This window comes from Staurois parvus, unplaced genomic scaffold (genome assembly GCF_062004578.1).
Source record: "Staurois parvus isolate SC_StPar_1 unplaced genomic scaffold, SC_StPar_1.0 ptg000232l, whole genome shotgun sequence".
Lineage (NCBI taxonomy): Eukaryota > Metazoa > Chordata > Amphibia > Anura > Ranidae > Staurois > Staurois parvus.
In genome coordinates this window covers 5,210,618-5,233,276 of record NW_028318028.1, presented here as the reverse complement: position 1 = coordinate 5,233,276, position 22,659 = coordinate 5,210,618, and the positions used below count along the sequence as shown (strand labels likewise).

Genomic DNA, 22,659 nt, shown 5'->3' with positions numbered 1-22,659 from the left:
CTTCATAACTTTAGGCCAAAATATATTCTGCTACATTTCTTTGGTAAAAATAACTAAAATCAGTGTTAATTATATAGTGTGTTGGAAAGTTCTAGCATCTACAAACTATGGTATATAGTGAAAATTGTAAAATCCTGATTTAATGAAGACTTCTCTCAGTTCTTGATGCCCTAAAATGCCAGGACAATACAAATACCCCCCCAAACTACCCCTTTTTGGAAAGTAGACATTAAAGGTATTAGGTAAGAGGCGTGGCAAGTTTTTTTGAAGTTGTAATTTTTTTGTCACAATTTTTCGGAAAGTGAAGAAAAATTGAAATCATTTTTTTGTTTCCAGAATTTCTTTTTTATATACTGTCACCAGAGCAGTACAGAGTCATATATTGATTGGTGTGGCGGTAATCAGGGACACTGACTGGTGACAGTAATGTAATTAAAAAAAAAGTCTCTTTTTTTACAATTGTTTTTTTTTTACATACTGTGAACAGAGCAGTGCAGTGATACCACATGTGAGCTAGGAGGTAGAATGTAAATAAAAACCGTACAGAAAACACCACTAGTATATCTGATTAGGCATTCAATTTATTAAACATTTCTAACAAGCGCTCTTTTGGGAAAGATAAATAGGTGCGTTTAGTCCCGTTTTAATCTCCAGTCAGCTGACTTGGTCTAGGCGAAGATGCTGCCATCACTCTGCTCCAGGCAGAGGGAAGCATGTACTCGCTTTCCTAAAGCCTGTAACAATGTAACTTGTGAGTAAGTTACAAGGTGAGAGGTTGCAGCAGGGGCTGATCTGTATCAAACATTTGTGAATACAAACAAAAACTGAACAGGAACCAGAATTTACATAATTGTGTCATCTCTGAGCCAGCATCTCAGTCTAAAAGCCTGAATAATTATAGCTCTGGTGTTCTGATGGCAAAAGCAGATAAAGGTATGTATAGGAAGTACTGTGATCTACGTAGGTGAGAGGTAATAAATACCTGAAAGTGTTACATTTACATATTACTTTGCAAGCATGCACTTAACATAAAAGCATATATCTGATGTTGGGTTTACATTAAAATCACCCAAGTAGAAGAAGAAGCGGCCCTTACTCTTGTATGTCTATAGTCCTGCTCTAACCGGAGTAACCATTAGGCTCCATTCACACTTGTACGACTCCAAAGTGTGTTACAACTTTGGAAGGGTGTGACTTATCCTTCTGCAAAGTCGGAAACCACTTCTTTTGCATGTAAACCATTCAGGTACGACTTTCATGAAACTTTTGAGGGTTCATATTGAAGTCTATGGCCCTCAAGTTGCATTAAAGTCAGACCAAAGTAGCGAACTACTTGGAAGTTGCTGCAACTTTAAGTCGCACATAAATGAATAGTTATCATTGGAAATCATGGGGTATGACTTGGCATGCGACTTTAATATCTGAAGTTGCATAACAAGTTGCACACGTGTGAATGGGTTCTTACAAAGAGAAGACATCTTGTAGAATCTTGTAACATAATTCTCAGGAAACTCTTCCATAAATATAATATATGTACATTTACATTGTATGTGTGTTTGGAGGGGAGGGGGGTTAGGGGGAATTCTGGGACAAGAGTATATGACAGCACTAAAGATGTCCTAGAGCAGGGGTCTCCAAACTTTCTAAACAAAGGGCCAGTTTACTATCCTTCAGATTTTTGGGGGGCCAGACTGTGGCCCCATCCTTGGTGGCATTAGGAGGAATATTGCCCCATCCTGTGTGTCCTTGAAAGGAATTGTGCCCCATCATTTTGAGGAATTGCACCCCATCATTGGGAGGAATAAAGCTTTGTTGTTGGTGTCAGTGGGAGGAATTGTGCCCCATCATTGGGAGGAATTGTGCCCCATTGTTCGTGTTAGTGGGAGAAATTGTGCCCCATCATTGTGAGGAACTGTGCCTCATTGTTGGTGTCAGTGGGAGGAATTTTGCCCCATCATTGGTGTCAGTGGGAGCATTGTGCCCCATCATTGGTGTCATTTTGAGGAATTGTGCCCCATTGTTTTTGTCAGAGGGAGGAATTGTGCCCCCGCATTGGCGTCATTGGGCCCCATTGTTAGTGTCATCTGGCCCTCGGGCCGCATCTGGCCCTCGGGTCGCAGTTTGGAGACCGCTGACCTAGAGGATGTACACTTATCAGCACAGTTGTTCTGTGGAGTGCATCAGCCATACTGACTGCATCTTATTTTCTGAAATGTGTCCTAATAATTTTACAGTCCACGAGCCAGGCTGAGGATGATTGTGCTGGAGAACTGTGAGTAGGTAGGAAACACCAGTGACAACATGGAGAAGAGTCTTGATTAGAGAAGTTACTAGAATACCTACAGATTAGTCTTAAACACTGCAGAGCTGAAAGCACAGGGGGTTATTTACTAAAACTGGAGAGTGCAAAATCTGGGGCATCTCTGCATAGAAACCAATCAGCTTTCAGGTTTTATTGCCAAAGCTTAATTAAATGAGCTAACGTTAGAAGCTGATTGGCTGACATGCAAAGCTGCACTTGATTCTGAGTGATCCAGTTTTATTAAATCTCCCCAATATGTCCTTCCTTCTAGGACACTAGCAAAAAACTGAGGCATGCCGGTTGTAAGGGGGGGGGGGGGGGGGGGATCCTGCGCTGACCTACAGTTCTGTCTGTCTGTCAATGTCAAACCCTCCTGCAGGTTGTAGTAATAGACGTCCCGTGTCCATCCATGGATGAGAATAAATGGAGGCAGTACAGTTACAATACAAGAGAGTTAGGAGGGCCTTGTGCATTAGAGCTTACAATCCAAAAGGAAGAGCAAGAGATACAAAAAGTAATAGCTGTATGGGATAAGTAGTTCAAGAATTAACATTTCAGTAGAGGTGGGACAGGCTTCCTTGATCAGATGAGTGCAGGAATTGCCTAAAGGCAGACAGAGTAAAGCTCAGCAGTTAGCGGCCGAATTTTGATCCATGTGTGGCCACCAATCGTCTTCTGTTTAATCGCCCTGTCTGTATATTTTCGCTTTATCAGCATTGCAGACAATAGGCTGCAGCACTGACCTGTGTATTCTGATGGCAGGGGAGTCTCTACATTGTCAAAGTACAATGACGCAGCGGGGATGATTCCTCCATTCACATCAAATGCGTGGATGAGGGAACAGGGACAGGTTTTTTGAAGAAGAAAATCTGACCCATGTATGGCCAGCTTAAGAGATAAGTGGTAGTCCATAAAAAGGTTTTTTTTTTGCTAGTGTGTGATTTGACATCATACACCATCCATGGAAATAGGACACATCTCAAAGTTGATGGGGGAGCAGATAACAGATGGTGCTTGCACTATAGAGCACCTGCACTGAAAGCATGGGACTAAATATCTATTGTTTGCTGTTTGGCTACTAGAGGGTCTACTGATATCAGTGTATCCAGTGTCATCTAGTGCATGCAGTACGTTCCACCACAAATCCATAGTTGTACTGAAAGACAAAAACAATAGATTGGATGTTAGAACTTCACCAATTTATTACATGTGTACAGATCAACTGCAACCTTTGTTTGACAGGAGAGACAACCACCTAATACTTATCTGGAATATATGTACTGAATACCTGCTGGCCTGGTCATTCCCATTATGATTTGGCTTTAACCACCTCAATACTGGGCACTATTACCCCTTTCCTGCCCAGGCCAATTTTCAGCTTTCAGTGCTATCACACTTTGAATGACAAATGCGCGGTCATGCAACACTGTACTCAAATTACATTTTTATAATTTTTTTCTCACAAATAGAGCTTTTGGTCATATTTAATCATCACAGGGGTTGTTTATTTTTTGCTAAATATACAAAAAAAAAAAGACCAGAGGGAAGTGAGAAGCCTATGAGGAAGCTGTAGGCTCCGTGTGGTGAGCAATTCCCATAGGTCTTTCTTCAGGCTAACGCTAACCATCTATGTGTGAAAGCGACCTGTGGAGGTCCTGGTTGGCTGGAGGTTCTTGCTAGGTGCCATATTCTTTTGTTTCTAATGCGTACATATTGGTGAAGAAGGTACATGGAAGATTTTCACTTTTTTTTGGTGCACAATATCATGGGGCACTTATAGTGAAGAAATCTGACTTTTCTGTTCTTGTTTTTGGACTTTTTCTGAACGGTTATTTTATTGCACTGGCACTTTTTTCACCATAGTGGTGTATCAATTTTCACTTGTATTTATTCATTCATCTATTGATTATTGCATTTTCACTTGTATTTATTTATTCATCCATTGATTCTTATATATGGGGCATCATCTTTATCATTTATTGCTTTGCAAAATGCACTAGCTACGCAATTTATAATTTGCGTAGCACTTTTCAGTCATATGTTTTTTTGTGTACATTTTTTTCTAAGCGCTGCACTTTTTTGTTGTGTATTTATTTTATTAGGTTGGTTTACCTTTAAGTGCTAGTGGCTTTTCACCTCCCTCACTGCTTTTTTATTATTTAGTCTGTAGGAAAGTTATAGAGTCCACAAACTATGGTATATATCTGAAAATTGATCAATCCTGATGTACTGATCTCATTTCTTGAGGCCCAAAAATTCCAGGACAGTACAAATACTCCCCAAATGACCCCTTTTTGGAAAGTAGACAGTCCAAGGTGTTTAGTAAGAGGCATGGTGAGTTTTCTGAAGTTGTATGTTTTTTGTCCTATTTTTTTGCAAAATGAAGAAATACAATGTTTATTTTTTTCTTTTGCATAATGTCACCAGTGCAGTATAGCTTCATCATATAACTGGTGTGGCGGTGATCAGGAGAAAAAAAAAAAAAATATATATATATATATATATATATATATATATATATGTGTGTGTGTGTATTTGTACATACTGCCACCAGAGGTACAATGCAAGTTTAAATTTATTGAGAGAAAAAATGCTGCAGTTAAAATACTGAATTTTTCAGGTTTTTTTTTCTGTTGCAGCTGGACGGTGCACCGAGTGGCACTAATGTCTCGAGTAGACTACATCCAGGGATGAATGCAGACTGTTTGTGTTTTGGAGATTCATCTCTGGGTGCATACTGCCCTAAACATTAGCACCACTTGGCGCACTGTCCAGCCACAGAATGTTTCAGGCCTTCATTACGTTTTATAGGCTGCTCACAGTGGGGCTGGATGGTGTGTCTGTGCCTTCTGCCTTCACCCAAATGCCAGGATCTCATGCCCTGATCTAATCACCCAATGTGCCTGACACCCTAAGCAGGTTAAAAAAAATGTTCTCATGTAACTGAGCCCGGATACAAACGTTTAAATTAGCTCACCTCATTTTCAATGTCAGCCAGGGTTTTGATTCGAAGGTCATGGAAGCTAGGTGAGATTATCTAGTATAGGAAAACAATACGGGCAAATCTATTAAACAGATAAACTTTAGATATCATTTAAAGTGAGTATCATACAGCATATATGTTTCCTACTTTTTATTCATTTATAACATTAAAAATCCAGTGGAAGTGTTTAAATTAAAGCTGAACTCCAGACAGATACACAAAATGGATGCAGCTCAGTATAATTTAAAGTATATGTGAACCCTCACCTTGTAGAACCCATTCTGTTTATAATATTTTTTTATATCTATACACAAATTTTTTGCCGTTCATTTCTATTTTAAACACCTTTTTTTCCTTTTTTGTAAGTGATCACATTCCCTCTGTTCTCAGCTGTATAAGAAGCTTAGAGAGCTGGGGAAGGAGAAACAGCAGGACACTGATCTTTCCAGTGACGGGCTGTGCACGGGATGTGTGTCAGGACAAGTCTGATCATTGGAGGATAGCAGGTTCCCAGCACATCTAGAAAGCTGTCCACGCTTTATTCTCATGCTTAGTGTGGTCAGTTTTTAACAGGAATGGCAGGAACGCCAGGGATTTCACCCAAAAGAAGCAATACCAAGAGATTGGGATACTTTTTCATACCAGTACATGGTATACCAGGCACATATCAGGAATATCAAATGTTGCTTTTGAAAAAAATTAACAATCATACTCGCCTAGATGGCTGTAGCACCGATCCAAGCTGAATCTGTCCCCTGCCGCATATGAGACTGAGAAGCGAGCGAATAACTGTCAGTCCGGTTCTCTGCTCTGCCCCTCCAGCACTCAATGGAGAGCTGGGCTGTGGTGGAGGGGGTGGCTGGTACAGGCTCTCAGCAGTACGCTGAAAGGCCGAGTCAGCTGCTGGTCCAGGCATCTAGGTGGATCTCAACTTTAAAGTCAGGATCTTTCCTAAGCCTAGACTAACTCAGTAACTGGGTCTGGCTTTAGAATTCTACATAAATCTATTAACCTAACACTGGTGAAAAAGCAATCCCACATGAATAAATAAAAGGAAGACTGAGCCAATGATTTCTGTGTCAGTTCTGTGAGAAAGTCAATAGGCAATACTTCTAACTATTTATTTTAAATATGAAGCTTTTTTGGATCAACTTTCTGACTGGATCCATTGCATGTAATAAAAAATACTTTAGATTGTAAGTCCTAGTGACCAGGAACATCACGCCTTTTCTTTTTGCATTGCTAAAGTGTATGTCTTGGCAAAATAATAATTATTCAGTACATGAACATTTCCCTGGGGCTTTTCTCTTTTTTTAACGGATGCAAGTACAGAAAAATACCTGTTGATCCGGCCAGAAACTTAGTGAGCTTCTAACTTCTGGTAAAGAATGGGACAAGGTTGCCTCCCCTGCCATAAAATCTCGAGCAGTGTTGTCAGCCCTGCATGAGTTCTCCAATGATGGACTAAAGAAGATTTCCCCTTATTTATAACATAAGGGGGAGACATGCATTTTCACCATTTATCTATGTCTGCTTTATACTCTATTGTGGCACTCCTTAGAACATAAGAAAATGATGACAGCAACAAATATTACTTGAAAATGTAAGCTACTGTAAGTCTTCAAAGTCATGTTCTAGTCTTACTACATAGTAAAAATTGCCCAAAGAATAATGGTGCACTGTTGAATCAGCTTAATATTTCAAATTGAATGAATTAAAGAGCCACTTGAGCTCTGGAAGGTTTTACCCCTTTCATGACCAGGCCATTTTTTTGCTAATTAGCACTGTGCTAAATTAATTGGTAATTGAGTGGTCATGCAACGCTGAACCCAAACAAAATTTATATCATTTTTTTCACACAAATAGCTTTCTGTATTTGATCACCACTGGGGTTTTTAATTTCTGCGATATAAAAAAAAAAGAACGAAAATTCTGAAAAAGAAAACAATATTTTTTACCTTCTGCTATAAAACATATCCAATAAAAAAACAATGCTATATGTCTTTGGTGAAACAAAATCCCAGTAAGTGTACTGTATATTGATTGGTTTGCGTGAAAGTTATAGAGTCTACAAACTATGATATATATATATATATATATATATATATATATACACACACATACATATTTTTTTTATACTACTACTGGAGGTTATCAATGACCTATACTGGGACTGCGATAGTGTGGTGGGCGATCTGACACTAACGCTAGGGGGGAACTGGCTGCCACTGACATCTCCAGTGACACTAATTCAGTGATAATACTGTACACTGTCACTGTACTAATGACACTGGCTGGTTAGGGGTTAACATCTAGGGCCATCAAGGGGTGTGCCTGACAACATGTAATGTGTGCTGCTTTTACTAACAGATCTCTTTGTTTCTTATTCCTGCTGTGCACATGCGCGCGCCCTACATACCAGTATGTTGCTTTGCCTGCACAGGCAGCCTGTCTGCAGTTTATTACAAGTGTGAGGTCGTTGAAGTGTTACTAAACCCAGAACAGTAAAATCAGTCTGTATATGCAGTAAAGTATGCTTGTTATATGCTCTGTGGAACCTAAGGGGTTAATCCTCTGTATTGTGTAAAAATACTGTTTGATCCTGACTTCTCTGATACTCCCCTTCTTCCAGTGTCTCCCTCTTATCTCCTGATAAGACATATCATGTCTCATTTTCTTGGGAGGGTGCATGTGATTAGCACAGGGAGGATGAGCATTGACCAGATAGAGGTCAGGGGTTCTGCACCTCCTAGAGAAAACTCATCCTACAAGCTTTAACCAGTGCTCTGCTGGACACTGATAGAAGTCACAAGACTGTTCTAACTGCTGATCAGAAAAGGTATTTAGCAGTTTATAGTTGCTAACATAATTGCATTTCCATGTTCTATGTAATGTGGGAGACCGGATATAATGAATGCAGGGTACGGGTTTAGTAACACATTAAATGGATAGTTGGTGGGGTAATTTACAGCAATTTCCATATTACTCACAGAAGGCTCGACAATTATGCTGTCAAACATTGGGTGGATTGTGAATGGAATTCCATCAACAGCTGGAAAAAAAAACAGTGTGATTTAATACAAAAAAACCCACTACAACATTTCCAGTATTGTTTTACATGAATATATAATAATATAAAATATATTACTTTTTTTTTTGCCCTAGCCATTAATGAATTCTATATTCAAAAGGATCAATAGATGAGACTTAAGCTGGCCATACTTTGTTGGAAATTTTTTATGTTAAAGTGGAGTTTCACTAAAAAGTGGAAACTCCTCTTATTTGCCACCTCCCCCCCCCCGCACCCCTCCACTGCCATATTTGACTCCTTTTGGGGGGGAGCGGATACCTGCTTTTGTTGGAAGTTTGACCCCCTCCTCCCTCCCGCAGTCTCCTGGAAACTTTCACAGGTTCCAGAAGCCTGCCAGACCAAATAGAAGGCGCAGCATGACTCACGCATGCGCAGTGGGCACCCGACTGTGAAGCCGCACACTGTCACACCCTGGTGCCCACAGTAGAGATGTTGGTGCCGTGGAGGAGAGAAGAGGCAGAGAAGGGACGGTGGGGGTGAGAACATCGCTGGACTCCAGGACAGGTAAGTGTGTGTTTATTAAAAGTCAGCAGCTACAGTTTTTGAAGCTGCTGACTTTAATAACCACAAAAACAGCTGGAACTCCACTTTAAGAACATTTGTTCAATTTTCTAATTGTAAATGGGTTCAAACTGATACTCGATATCGACAGTGGCAATGAGGAAATTCGAAAAGGGGAAAAATTTCTCTCAGTCAAATTACGAACAGTGAATGTGGTTTTTTGTGAAATTGTATTCATTCCAAAATCGAAGGTAAAAGGAAATGAACATTTGAAGTAATTTTGAATGACAATTCATCCAGTTTTTGAATGTACTGAGAATTTTCTTATGAAGGTTTGCCAGTGTATGGCCAGCTTAGCAACCAGTTCTCATCCTAACTATTTAACCCTTTATACTACACTATATTCAAGGGCTGGATAGAGGAACAGGTAAGATCAAAGAACAACTCCGCGGAAGTAAGAGCGGGTACCTGTCAAATTCAGGTACCCGCTCCCCCCCCCTCCCCAAAGGTCAGCAGTCATCTCTGTACTGTCCGCAGTCTCTGGTCATCTCCTGTACTATGTCCGCAGTCTCTGGTCATCTCCTGTACTATGTCTGCAGTCTCTGGTCATCCCTGTACTATGTCCGCAGTCTCTGGTCATCTCCTGTACTATGTCCGCAGTCTCTGGTCATCTCCTGTACTGTGTCCACAGTCTCTGGTCATCTCCTGTACTATGTCCGCAGTCTCTGGTCATCTCCTGTACTATGTCCGCAGTCTCTGGTCATCTCCTGTACTGTGTCCGCAGTCTCTGGTCATCTCCTGTACTATGTCTGCAGTCTCTGGTCATCTCCTGTACTATGTCCGCAGTCTCTGGTCATCTCCTGTACTATGTCCGCAGTCTCCGGTCATCTCCTGTACTGTGTCCGCAGTCTCTGGTCATCTCCTGTACTGTGACCACAGTCTCTGGTCATCTCCTGTACTGTGTCCACAGTCTCTGGTCATCTCCTGTACTATGTCTGCAGTCCATTAGTTCAGAATTTTTTTTTTCCTGTTTTCTGCCTCTAAAACCTAGGTGCGTCTTATGGTCAGGTGCGTCTTATGGAGCGAAAAATACGGTATTCATTTTTAAAAACTGCGCATTTCGGTTTCAGTTTTCGGCCAAGTGCATTTTGAATTTTCGGTTTCGGCACCAGAATTTTGATTTTGTTACACCACTACCATATTCATGTTTGTATCTTCTCCCTTTGAATATATATAAAATATATTTCATTTCCCAAACAATGAAGACATTTAGAAGCCACATGTGATCCCCAGCTGTTGGATGGAGGCTATTGTTTTACACTACCATTATTAACTGACAACTCACCAGATATCCCATAGACATTGGACTCATATGTAGGATGTTCAGTGATGGAAGGTCCTCGACTCAGTTTTGGAACAGGAGCTTGATTTGTGCTGCAGTTGGAAAAATGGGCCATTTGTAAATAGTGATAATAAAGTAAATCAATGGCCTCCTATTAAATAATCAGGTGCTGTAGCATTTGCTGTACATTTGCACTCACAGTTTCCTCTTGGCCGCCCTGCAAAGTCCAACAAATACATGGTGATCCTGCCAGTGAAGTCCATCTATGCAGCTTCCTGTGATGGTGTGGAAACCTTGCTGCTCTGCTTCATAATTCAGAGCAGAGCTTCCACTTCCATGTAGGCTGTACTGCTTTCACTACATTTTGCCAGGGACATGACTATCAGTATTGCAGCCTAGTCAATCAGCACCTGACAACTCCTCATCTTACCAACTGCTTTCTGGATTGATAGCACTGCCTCTGTTATTGAAAAACCCTCCTACTGTGAGCAGCAGTGTCTGGGAAGGGGAGTATGGGAGACACAAATGAAGGCAGATTTGGATTAGTGAGGGATGGTAAAGGACATTTTTTGTTAACTTTACGAGGCTTGCACATCATATAGTAACTGGATTGATACTTCATTCGATTACTATTATACACAAGTCTTTTGTTGTTCTTTAAAATGGTTGTAAACCTCAGACATGAAATTCAAACAAAGTAAATCACTCTATAGTGTGTACTTGTCCCAGTCTAAAGCACTAAGTGTCATTTCTGTCTTCTGCTTTGTTCTTCTGCATGAGTCGCAAGTTTTCCTGACACCAAGTGAAAAATGGTGACTGGAAGGGAGCTTGACCACACAGCTCGTGATTGACAGCCTCAGCTCTGGTGCTGTGTGAAGGGGGGTGTGTCCCTTCCTTCCAATAAGCTCTAAGAGCTCTTCTCTGTAGGATGTGCAGTGTGTAACTTCAGTTCCCTTCCCCTTGCTTTCTGAAAGCTCAGAGAAGTTGTCTGAATTCTGCACCTTGGAGGGTTGTAGAGGAGAGAGGGCAGTAGATAAACACATACAGCTTCTGTAGGAGGATTTGTTCCTTCTTTGTGTATCACTTGAGGTAATTTACTTCACTGGGTATATGTAAGGGTTTACAACCACTTTATGACAGAATATGGGCGGCTATAGGTAAACTGCTTGAGAGCTTCTATATACAGGCTGCTATACGTAAACATCATCATGTTCATGATTTAAATATGTATAGTTATATATCCAATGATCTCATAGAGAAAAATATGCATAGTCTTGCTGTATTCAGTTAAAATGTATGAATAGCCAAAACATTTTTGTTTTAGTTTTGTATAAAGTAGGAAAGGGAGTAATGAAACACGCAGCAGACCATAAACCCTTGTATCTTCTCCTAATGACACTCAGATAATAGTCTTTATCAAGTCATAACGTTCGTTCTCTAGTGCATTCCATCATGATTCTAATGACATCTAATGTTCAGGTCCTGAGGAAGGGGGAGGGAACTTTTTCCCCCTTTAAAACACATTGGCGTTATTTGATGCTTTTAACCAATAAAATGATTTAAAAAGAAAAACTTTAAAGCTGAATACTAGGAATTCATCCAACTTGTAAAAAGTGAAGGCACACTAAGAGTTAAGTCCAAGGAGGTGAATGACATCTCCTGTCCTCTTTTTTTTTTTACATCTGCTACACGATCTGAGAGGAGAGAAGCACATAGAGCAGCTATGCCCACCCCTTCCCTCTGCTGGCCATTCACAAAAGCCTTTGTATTTTGTGAATGTGCTCACATAATACAAAGGCTTCTGTGATTGTGCAGGAATAGGGGAGGGGAGGCATAGAAGCTGCGACGACTCTACTGTAGAAGTTGCAGAGATAAAAAGATCAGCATCAGGTTTCTGAAAATACAGCAATAGCTGTCTTCCAGGAGTACTATAAACCTGTCAGATATGAATAATAAGAATACGTCCAGGAGATGTCACACAGCTCCTTGGACTTAACTCATAGTGTGCCTTCACTTTTTACAAAGGAGCTGAATTCCCGGAATTCAGCTTTAAGTGGTACAAACATTTGTACCAGGCGCTCCTCAGTACACATCCAAGTGTTTATGGTACACTGCTTTAAAGACAAGTTTAGTTAAAAGGAAGCTGGTTACAGACCAAGTTAGAGCATTGGGGGACCAGAGGTCTTACTGATTCAAGGACACTTACACTGGCTGAGCAGGATTTTCGTTGTCTAGAGAAAGTCCTCTGACACCCGTCGTAATATTTCGAGGTTTTGGTGTTGGTTTGGGGGCAGTTACTGGAACCTTCTTGCACCATAAAGCCAGGCCACTCATCTCACTGTGGTTATAAAACACATAAAAGAGACTGATATGACACTGAAAAAGACAGCCATATAAAAAAGGAAAGTACCTACGATGTCCATTCTTCGGATGCTCCATTTTCCCTTCTAACCAGCATGAGTGAGAATAAAACTGTTGGTGTCACCCATTCGATTTCCTAATTATGGAAATGGTTTTAAAGGATTAAAGTGATACTAAACACATACTGCCTAATTTACATTATCCCTTTATGTGGATGTCACTGTAGTTATTTTAATAAAAAAAAAAAAAAAAACATCTAAGTATCTGTTTTCCTAAGCAACATATAGCTGGCATGTGACCCAGCTCTTTCCCATCCTGTCTGCAGGGAAACAGTCGTAGGAGGAGCGGCTAGTCCTATTAATTTTTTTTTAACATATGGCTAGCAGCAAACAACCTTTGGGATACATTATCAATAAACTGTTTAAATTGTCATACAAATATATATTTGAAATCAAATCTGTGTTATTTTTTGGCAATAGCATAATGTGAGTGGATTTCTGCCAGTCACAGGCTGTGTCATGTCCCTCCAGGCTGTGTCTTAGAATAACAGAGAGGTGAAGCCTCCATCAATCTACATGTAATGTCCCACCCCCACTGTTTTTAGCTGTTTAGTGGGCACAGAGGAGGAGGGAGGGAGTGGGGTGTCATTTCAAACTATGTGTACACACATACATGTGTGACTCTATAGTCACATGGGCTGCTCAGATGTGATAGGGAGGAAATGCTTGGGATAGACATACACTGAAAACTGAGCATGTGCACTAGCTGCCAACACTGCTCTGCAAAATCCCCAACTGCATTGTGGACAAGGACAGAAGGGGGAGATGGAGAACAACAGGATCAGTCAAGATTTTTGCAGAATAAAGAAAATGAATCCCATAGTGACTGAGTGAGTATGATCAGCATGTAATACAGTTTTAATATTGCTTTTAATGATGTGGGTTTAATGACACTTTATATAAAATATCTACTTTTGGGGTAAGAGGGAATCTGAAGATGTATTATTAAAGTAGACCTTTCTGCATTCACTATATCTGGTCTCCCACAGTACACAGAATATGGAAATGCTATTATTCTAGTAAATATAAACTGCTAAATACCTTTTCTCATCAGCAGTATATAGCAGTCTTGTGACTTCTATCAGTGTCCTGCAGAGCACTGGTAAAAGCTTGTAGGAGGAGCTTTCATTCTCCTGTAGGAGGATGCAGGTGCTCCCAGAACAAAGACCACGGTGTCACTGAGAGCACCGGGTCCCGTTCTAACAGTTGGGACTCGGGACTCCCGATTCCGGGTCACATGATTACTGTGATAGCCTCTGATTGGCTATCACAGTGTGAAGTCACTGTACAGCCCAGCCTCCTTGTTTTTTTTTTCTCTCTTTAAATGAAGGAGAGAGATATATTGTATCTCTCTAACTCCTGGCATAGAGGGGAAAAAATGTTTCTAAAAAAAAAAAGGATAAATAAATATTAAAAAATTAAATAAAAAAATACCTAGATCAAGGTCTGATCTAGTTCAGTGCAAGGGTAAGTATTTGGGCCAAGGTCAGGGTCAAAGGTCAGGATTTTTTTAAAAAATTGCCGTCAGTGTGTTTTAGGTAAAAAAACAAAAAAAAACAAAATGTGCACTATTGTTTCTGGGCTGTACTACGAGTACAAACAACAAATAACATACACATATATGGTATTGCTGCGATCGCCAAAAACTGGAGAATTTATTTTGGGTTGTTCTTTGGTGGTAGGCTATGCTTGTAACAAGAAACGTACAGCTACATTTTAAAATAAAAAACACAGCTAAATTAAAAAAAAATCTTTTTTTACTATTTTGGGCCAGTTTTCCTTTGATAATAAAAAAAAAAATCAGGAGATATCCATTACCATTTACCACCAAATGAAAGCCCAATTTGTCCTGAAAAAAACAAGGTATAATTCACCTGGATGTACAACGTAGTTGTGATGCTATGTACGGTTTTACTAACACATGTCAAAGTTAAAAAAAGTGTATTAGGCATTTAGATTTGTTTTACCCTTAGGCGTGAAGGGATTAAAATGCTGCAATACAGAAAAATACACATTGATCTGCCAGAAATCAAGTGAGCTCTGCTGTACTAAAATCCCCAAAAATGTGTTGTTAAGCCTGTTCTTCCTATTCTGAACTACAGACTACTTCCTCTCCATAACCTAAAGTGTTTTAAATCTCAGACATGAAATATGAACAAAGCACATTCTTCTATACTGTGCACTTGTCTTGGAGCACTAAGTGTCATTTCTCTCTGCTGCCTTGTTCTTTTGCTATCTGTATGAGTCACTACCGACAGGTTTTCTCTCCAATCAGAACTCAAAGCTCTCCTCACTGAGCTGGGCAGTATGTAAATTCAGCTCTCCGCCCACTGCTTTCTGAAAACTCAGACAAGCTGTATAAATTCAGCACTCTGAAGGCTGTAGAGAAGAGACAGGTACAACTTATGTAGGAAGATTTATTTCATATCTGTGTATCACCCGAGGTCAGTCACCTCACTGGGTATAGGTGAGGGTCTACAACTATTTTTAGGGGAGGTGTGCTGTAATCCAAAAGAAGAGTTGTGTTGCAGTAGCTCCTGGATTTCTGGCAAAAAAAAGTTTAAAACCTTACACCTAGCAAGTGTACATCCCGGCTTGTTCTTGGCATGCAGAGAACACAGCTGAATACCAGAGACACATTATTACATTACATTACATTGAGTTTATATAGCGCCAAAGGGTTTGCTCAGCGCTGTACAATAGAGGGGGGGACAATACATGAAACATTACAGCAGCTACGAACAGCACACGAGGGGTAAGAGGGCCCTACTCTTTTGAGCTTACAATCTGGGAGGGAGGGGGTAGTGGTACAGGAGGAAGTGGCTGTGGGGGATGGAGTGGTAGGAGGAATGAAGGAGAGCAGCAGTTAGGTGAGGGTGGGGTAGGCTTCCCTGAAGAGGTGGGTTTTCAGGGAGCGCCTGAAGGTGAGGAGGGAAGGTGACAGTCTGATGGATTGGGGTAGTGAGTTCCAGAGGATGGGGGAGGACCTGGAGAAGTCTTGCAGACGTGCGTGTGAGGAGGAGACCAGGGAGCAAGATAGAAGGAGGTCTATGCCAGTTAATCATCAGTGGCTGCCCTATGGCCACAGAGGAGCATCACGAGACGTTATGGCAAGAGCCCCAACCTCCTTCCCAAGCCGACAAGATTTAGTTTTGCTTTAAAGGAATAAAACATTAAAAAAACTTTCATATAATGCAGGGCATTAGATTTTTTTTCTAAAACATACTGTACACTTTAACAATATCAAGACAGGGTAACTTTTCCTTTTAACAAAAGGGTCAGCAAAAGAAAAATTAAAATCTGCAATGCACAATTTGTTGGCCGGACACATACCCAAGTCGTGTATATGGTGCTCCAAGCGACTTATTTTTCACAGTCAGTTTAAGATCAGCGATGGCAGATTCTGTAGTATGTATGGGAGTCAGCTTCATGCAGAACCTTTTCTTCTTTGGAACTGTAATCTCTGAAGAGGCAGAACAGTGAATGTAACAAAACCAAACCTAACCCAATAAGACCTGGAAAAAGCTACAATGGTTCTTGGACCTGATGGCTGCCCTTATAGTCCTTAAATCTAAACTAAATCCTTTAGGGCTCATTCACACTATATGCAGTGATCTGCATTTTCTGCACAGAATGCAATCTCTGATAGAGCTCATAGAAAACAATTGTTTCTTTATGTCCTGTTTATGATACAATGTTGCATTGATGTGCAGTAGAGAAAAATGCAGACATGGTGCATTTTGTTGCAGCACATTAGATGGCATCTCAGCGCATTGCACAATGTTGCTGTGCAGAGACTTGAATAGAGTGTACACTTGTACAAACATTTGTTCGCCGAGGTCTGTGTGGTGTTTGCGGAAAATATGCCCAGAAGGTTAAACACAGAAGGTCAGAGGGACCCATGGAGTGATTAGTTGGATGAGTACAATCCCTATCTGATAAATAAAGCATGATTACCAGGCTCCTGCTAACAAATTGCTAAGAGCACATAAATCCAGTGTAAAAATTAATTATGGGATAATGAGTCAGTTTGCTAGAATGATTCAAGCACTATGTAGTCGTGGGTTACACATCAATAACAGGTTATTCAGGAATCTAGGATCACATGGTCCAGGCAAGTTATACCAGTATTATTAGTTAGCTAAAACAGACACTAGTCATATACACTCACTGGCCACTTTATTAGGTAGACCTGTTCAATTGCTTGGTAACATAATTTGCTAATCAGCCAATCACATGGCAGCATCTCAATGCATTTAAGCATCTAGACGTGGTGAAGACAACTTGCTGAAGTTAAAACTGAGCATCAGAATGGGGAAGAAAAGGAATTTAAGTGACTTTGAACGTGGCATGGTTGTTGGTGCAGACAGGCTAGTCTGAGTATTTAAAAAAATGCTAATCTATTGGGATTTTCACACACAGCCATCTCTAGGGTTTACAGAGAATGACCAGAAAAAAAGAAAATATCCAGTGAGCAGCAGTTGTGTGGATGAAAATGCTTTGTTAATGTCAGAGGTCAGAGGAGAATGGGCAGACTGGTTCGAGGTGATAGAAAGGCAACAGTAACTCATATACCCACTTGTTACAACCGAGGTATGCAAAATACCATCTCTGAATGCACAACACATCAAACCTTGAAACAGACAGGCTACAGCAGCAGAAGACCACACCGGATGCCACTCCTGTCAGCTAAGAACAGGAAATGGAGACAATTCACACAGGCTCCCCAAAATTAGACAATAGAAGATTGGAAAAAATGTTGCCTGGTCTGATGAGTCTCGATTTCAGCTGTGACAATTAGATGGTAGGGTCCGAATTTGTCATAAACAATATCAAAGCATAGATCCATCCTGCCTTGTATCAGCTGCGTGATGCTATCATGTCAATATGGACCAAAATCTCTGAGGAATATTTCCAACCCCTTGTTGAATATCTATGCCATGATATTTTATATATATATATATATATATATAAATAAAAATATATGTACAGTATGTGTAGTGTTATAACACATGTTCTGGCTAAATACTTACTAGGATCAATGTATTCCCCAATAAAAGCATATCCAACCGGTAGAGGGGACTTTTCATTCAATATCATAACATCTGCAATTACTTGTTCTATATTCTGGAAATAAAAAAAACACACACAATATGAAGTTCATAACTGGTTGTTGGAATTGCATTTTTCTCAGTAATTCATTAAAGCTCAACTCTGGGCACAAGAACAAAAAATAACCTTGCAATGTACCCCTCCAGTTGAATTCTCACTAAAGCATCACTAAAGAGAAAACCTTTTTTTTTAGTTTTAGATACAGTGGAGAGTTTTTTTTGCTGTCTGTGCCCCTATTAGGCAGATTCACCCCCCTCTATTTGTCCTGTTTACTGTAATCATCGAAATTGAAAGTAAAAGAAATTCCAAAATATTGGGTTGTCACCAGAACAGGAAATCTTCCAATGGGGACACTCCATGATTCCTTCACTTTCGAGGGATTTCCTCTCACTTCCTGGTTTGACTATGGAACAGGAACTGAAGAGAAATCTCCCCTAAGAGACATAGACGGCACAAAAAAAATGACAGGGGTTATGACCCTCCCTTATTTTTAAGTGCCTTCAACTAGAGTCTGAGTCTTGATGAATTAGAGCTCTAAAAAGAAGTCGGCTTTGTGGTAGTCTGGCGAGATCTTCCAGTGCCATCCCCACAGCTGTAGTCAGTGTGTCCAACCATCTAGCAGTCGGTCTCCCTCTTTGCCTGGTTCCTACGATCTTCCCAAACATTATTTCCTTCTCCAGTGATCTTTCTCTTCTGACAGTGTGACCAAAATAGGACAGTCGTAACTTCATCATTTGGGCTTCTAGTGACATAGCCGGTTTGACCTCTTCCCAAATTGATCTGTTATTTCTATGTGCTGTCCAAGACACACATCCAATCCTTCTCCAGCATCAAAGCTCAAATGAATCAATCTTCTTTCTATCTTGTTTCCACAGTGTCCAGCTCTCACAACCGTAAGAACGGAGAGAATGAGAGCATAGACAAGTTTGATCTTTGTTAACAGTGTAATTTCTTTGCATTTGAAAACTTTGGTGAGAGTCTTCATTGTGTAGCTACCAAGGTCTATTCTGCGAAGTATTTCCTCACTGCTAGTTGCTTTTTTGTTTATAAGAGAGCCCAGAATGTTAAAATGTACAAAAAAATGGCAACCAATTCAACCTATAACTATCCTTTACAGCAAGGTGCACATGGAAGGCTAGTTATAGATTGGGGTGGTTGCCATTTTTTTGTATAGTTGGTTGAATTAGGAGCAGGGACACACTGGATGCCTTCGCTGCCACTGTGCTACTGCTGGGCATCACATGCATCCCTGTGTCTTTAAGGAGGAGTGGACTCTCTCCAGGCACACATGCTCTCAACCTATCCATTGATATATGTGCTCCTAATATGAAGACTCTAAAAATTATAGTTAGGACTGCAGTATATACTGAGATTCCTTGTTGTGGGCACTGCAGCTTCCGCATATAATTGCAAATGTGTGCAAACAAAACCCTCTGTTGTTAACATTAACTGTTAGACAGGGCAATTTGGTTGTTTTGCAGAATGGCTGGTAAGTGTGCTGGGAAATCTTTTGTTTGTTTGTGATGTGTGTTGCCCTTCCATGTGCACCTTATTGCAAAGGACAGTTATAGTTTGGGGTGGTTTTCATTTTTTTTTGGACAGTCTTTTCACATGGGTGCCTTCCGTTCTGATGGGCAGGGGATCTGTCCGCTGATACACTGCTAATCAGAGCAGTGCAGGTGGATGGCAGGTCCGTGTCCACTCAATTTCTACAAAGCGGAGATGGACACAGCCCACTCTGCTCTAGGGGAGGTCAGGTGTAAACAGACTATGGTATCCATTTACACCTGGCTGCCTCCAATCCAATCTGCCCAAACAGAAGAGGATGCAGGCTTCCTCCATTGGTTTAGCAGGCTTGACTAGACCCAAAGATGGGCAGGTGCAAACGGACACAAATTAGTTTCCACCCACCGGTTCATGGAGTGCATGGACCATCCGATCAGGTCCATATGAAAAATTGACAGATGATCCTCATCAGATCGCCCCTGTGAAAGGACCCTTTGAATCCCTATCAGGTATTCACGATATTCGAGGCTCTGTTAAACTGATTTACCCTTACTGCCTGTAATTCTGACAACTGTTTCGCCAGACAAAAAATAAGGGGAAAATCTGCAATTGTTTTTTTTTAGGTCACAATATCTTTGCACCCTTCTTTCTCCTTTTATGCTTTCTGTCACTTTATGGACCATCCCTGTTCACAGATGCATGGTGCCCTATGACGATTGCTCTGAAGACCATAGAGGGTCTGTTACCCTGGAGATTCATCCCATTATAACCAGAAGCCTCTGTATGCACAGGTTAAATCATTTTTTGACTTATTTATAAGACATTGGATACCTGATATTTTGTCACATTCCAAAATGATGGGTGAAATTCTGTTAAAGACTTAATATAGACCTTAATAAACTGTAGAAATTTACATAGATTTATATTGAACTCGTAAAGTGGACCTGAACTCAAGAAGTGATAGGGAACATCTAAAAATCTATCCTTTGTCTGGAAAACAGCAGTGCACCTACTTGGATGTGAAGGTGCCTAGGCATTCCTGTGCCCTATAGGCTCATAGCTATCTATCTGCACTGTAAGATTTAAGGTACTGCTGCTTCTGATTGCTAGCCTCAGGAGATTTAGGGTGAGATTTGCTAATGACACTATTGTGCTGCTCACTGGTGTCCTTTTTGGAGGCTCTAACATGAGGAAGCAAAGCCCTGCGCCACCAAGATGGCCACCCCATACAGAGAAACAGTGCAGTGCAAGGTATAATAGGTCCGTAATGGAGAAAAAGATAAACTGTAGGGATATTTTGCTTAAAACTATACCTCCGATGTTGACTCTGTGGTGCAAGTCAGATACAGAGCAGATTTCTGATTAAATCCCTTCAGAAAATTGGCAGAAGCTCCTTCCACGGTGGCTACAATCTGTGGGAATATGAAATCAAAGTAAGCGAGCACAAACAAAAGCACACAATATATACCAGTGCCAAGAAAGTCACTATTTGTAGCTTGGAGGCTGTATATTGTAGCATGTTAGCCATCGACTAATGAAGAAAGTTTGGAGTTCAAATAATACCCTTTATTGCCTAACTTAAAATGGAATTCCAGGATAGAACCCACTATGCTTAAAACTCCTCCCACCCCCTTCTACCACGTCTATTACCTACCCTGTAGAGCAACCTTTCTCAACACAGAGGAACCCTTGAAATAAAATCAAAAATAATGTCGCGCTCCACTACCAATTACAATAATAAAAAAAAAATGTGAATAAATATTAAATAATAGTCCAACATAAAAAAAATAAAATATATATATCAATGCAATTATATTTCTGCTGCAAACATGTCCTTATAAAGTCTGTGACTTTGACACTTCTAGTGCTGTGATACGAAATAATAAACAAACCATAAAAAATATTGTACACTTTCATTGGTTGTGCTCTCACCTGGTGTATATGACCAGACCGTTAAGTGAGGTCATAAAAAGCTTGTGTCCCTTTAATTGGACTTAGTGGTAAATGGATAGGATTATCCCTCTTTCCTTGGGATGGATGGGGTGTTCCCTCTTCCAAGCACGGGGTCTCCTTGCTTCCTTATGGATTTTTCTGGAGTCGGATGGATGGATGGAAATATCCCTCTTTCCACTAGGGAGTCTCCTTGCTTCCTTAGTCCCCCTTAGATGAGAACCAAAGCCACTCTGCTGTTGGTGTATGGCGTCGGCATCCAGGGTCAAGTGGAGCCTAAAGCGGGATGGACAAAGGAGCTGATTGGTGCTCCGAAACGCATTACCAAGGCTACGGACCCACCCCCCTGACGCCACTTCCGGTTTTTGTGGTCCACGGTGAATTCCCTGACGTCACTTCCGGTTCCGCGGTCTTCTCCATGTTCGAGAGCCGGTGCTTCCGGAACACTGATGCCCATCCGACTTTAGGCTCCACTTGACTCTGGACGCCGACGCCATACACCAACAGCAGAGTGGCTATGGTCCTCATCTAATTCAAGGCTTTTAAGTCATTTAATGTATGGATCATTAAATGACTTCTTAATACTGCACTTAGAGGTGCCCCCATGTGTTCTTTTTTATTTTTGAACAAAAAAAATTTACAAATCTATGGGTCACTTCAGAAGAGGTAGAGTTTAAAAAATTGTATCCAACCAGGCTATATTCAGGGAAATTCATAAAGAGTATCATAAGCACTCATTAAAATCCCATTGGGCCTCAGCACGACACATTCATATACCTGTTGGAAATCGGTACGTGAATTTTTGGCAACCACCACATGCAGAGCTGCAATGAGCTCAAAGTGATGACCATACATACTCTCTGTTCCCAGTACAGCGGAGCTCCCTCTCAATGCTGCAGTGGTCACACGGACAGCACAATGGCCAATGTGTTTTGCAGTGGAGTGGGCGGAGCCTTAGGAGGATTTGCAGACAGTAGTTTGTGATTGACAGCAGGCAGTGGTAGATCAATAACCAATAGTCAGCAGGTTAATGGCTATGGAATCGGCCCCATGCCTGCTGTCAATCACAAGAAGAGAGAGGACCAGATAAAGAACTAGTGTCTTAGCTTTCCCATCAGGCTCCGCCCACTGCAGGGATGTTTAATTCCTATCACCCGACGCATGCAGTACCGGGCAAGAAGTTTTGTTCTACATTTAGCCCTGCTGCGGGCTACTCCGGCGCTGGCAGAAGCTGAAGACAGAGAAGCCTGGCTGCTAGCCCGGCAGCACAAACCCCTCACTGCTCTGCACATGACAGCAGAGGAGAGGGCGAGGGAGTGTGTTTTTCTTTAGTGCGATTGTCGTTCTGAGCGAGTCCACAGAACACGGACTCCGATCTCCTAGAAAACATCGCTTTTTATCTCCTAATGTATTGTATTCCAGCCTGTCCTCGCCCTGCACTAATAATCTTTT

The 22,659-nt window shown here is 41.0% G+C and overlaps 1 protein-coding gene across 1 annotated transcript; it reads right to left on the bottom strand.

Annotated features, from left to right (window-relative positions):
* Positions 1-563: 563 nt before the first annotated feature.
* Positions 564-21,664, bottom strand: LOC149460275 (multivesicular body subunit 12A-like). The gene is made up of 9 exons (XM_089679889.1): positions 21,533-21,664; positions 20,571-20,669; positions 17,673-17,766; positions 15,973-16,102; positions 12,426-12,557; positions 10,223-10,311; positions 8,276-8,337; positions 5,280-5,339; positions 564-3,458 (listed from the first exon to the last, which is right to left on the bottom strand). The coding sequence occupies exons 1-9, from the start codon at positions 21,662-21,664 to the stop codon at positions 3,414-3,416; spliced, it is 843 nt and encodes a 280-aa protein (XP_089536015.1). The 3' UTR covers positions 564-3,413.
* Between the last annotated feature and the right edge of the window lie 995 nt (positions 21,665-22,659).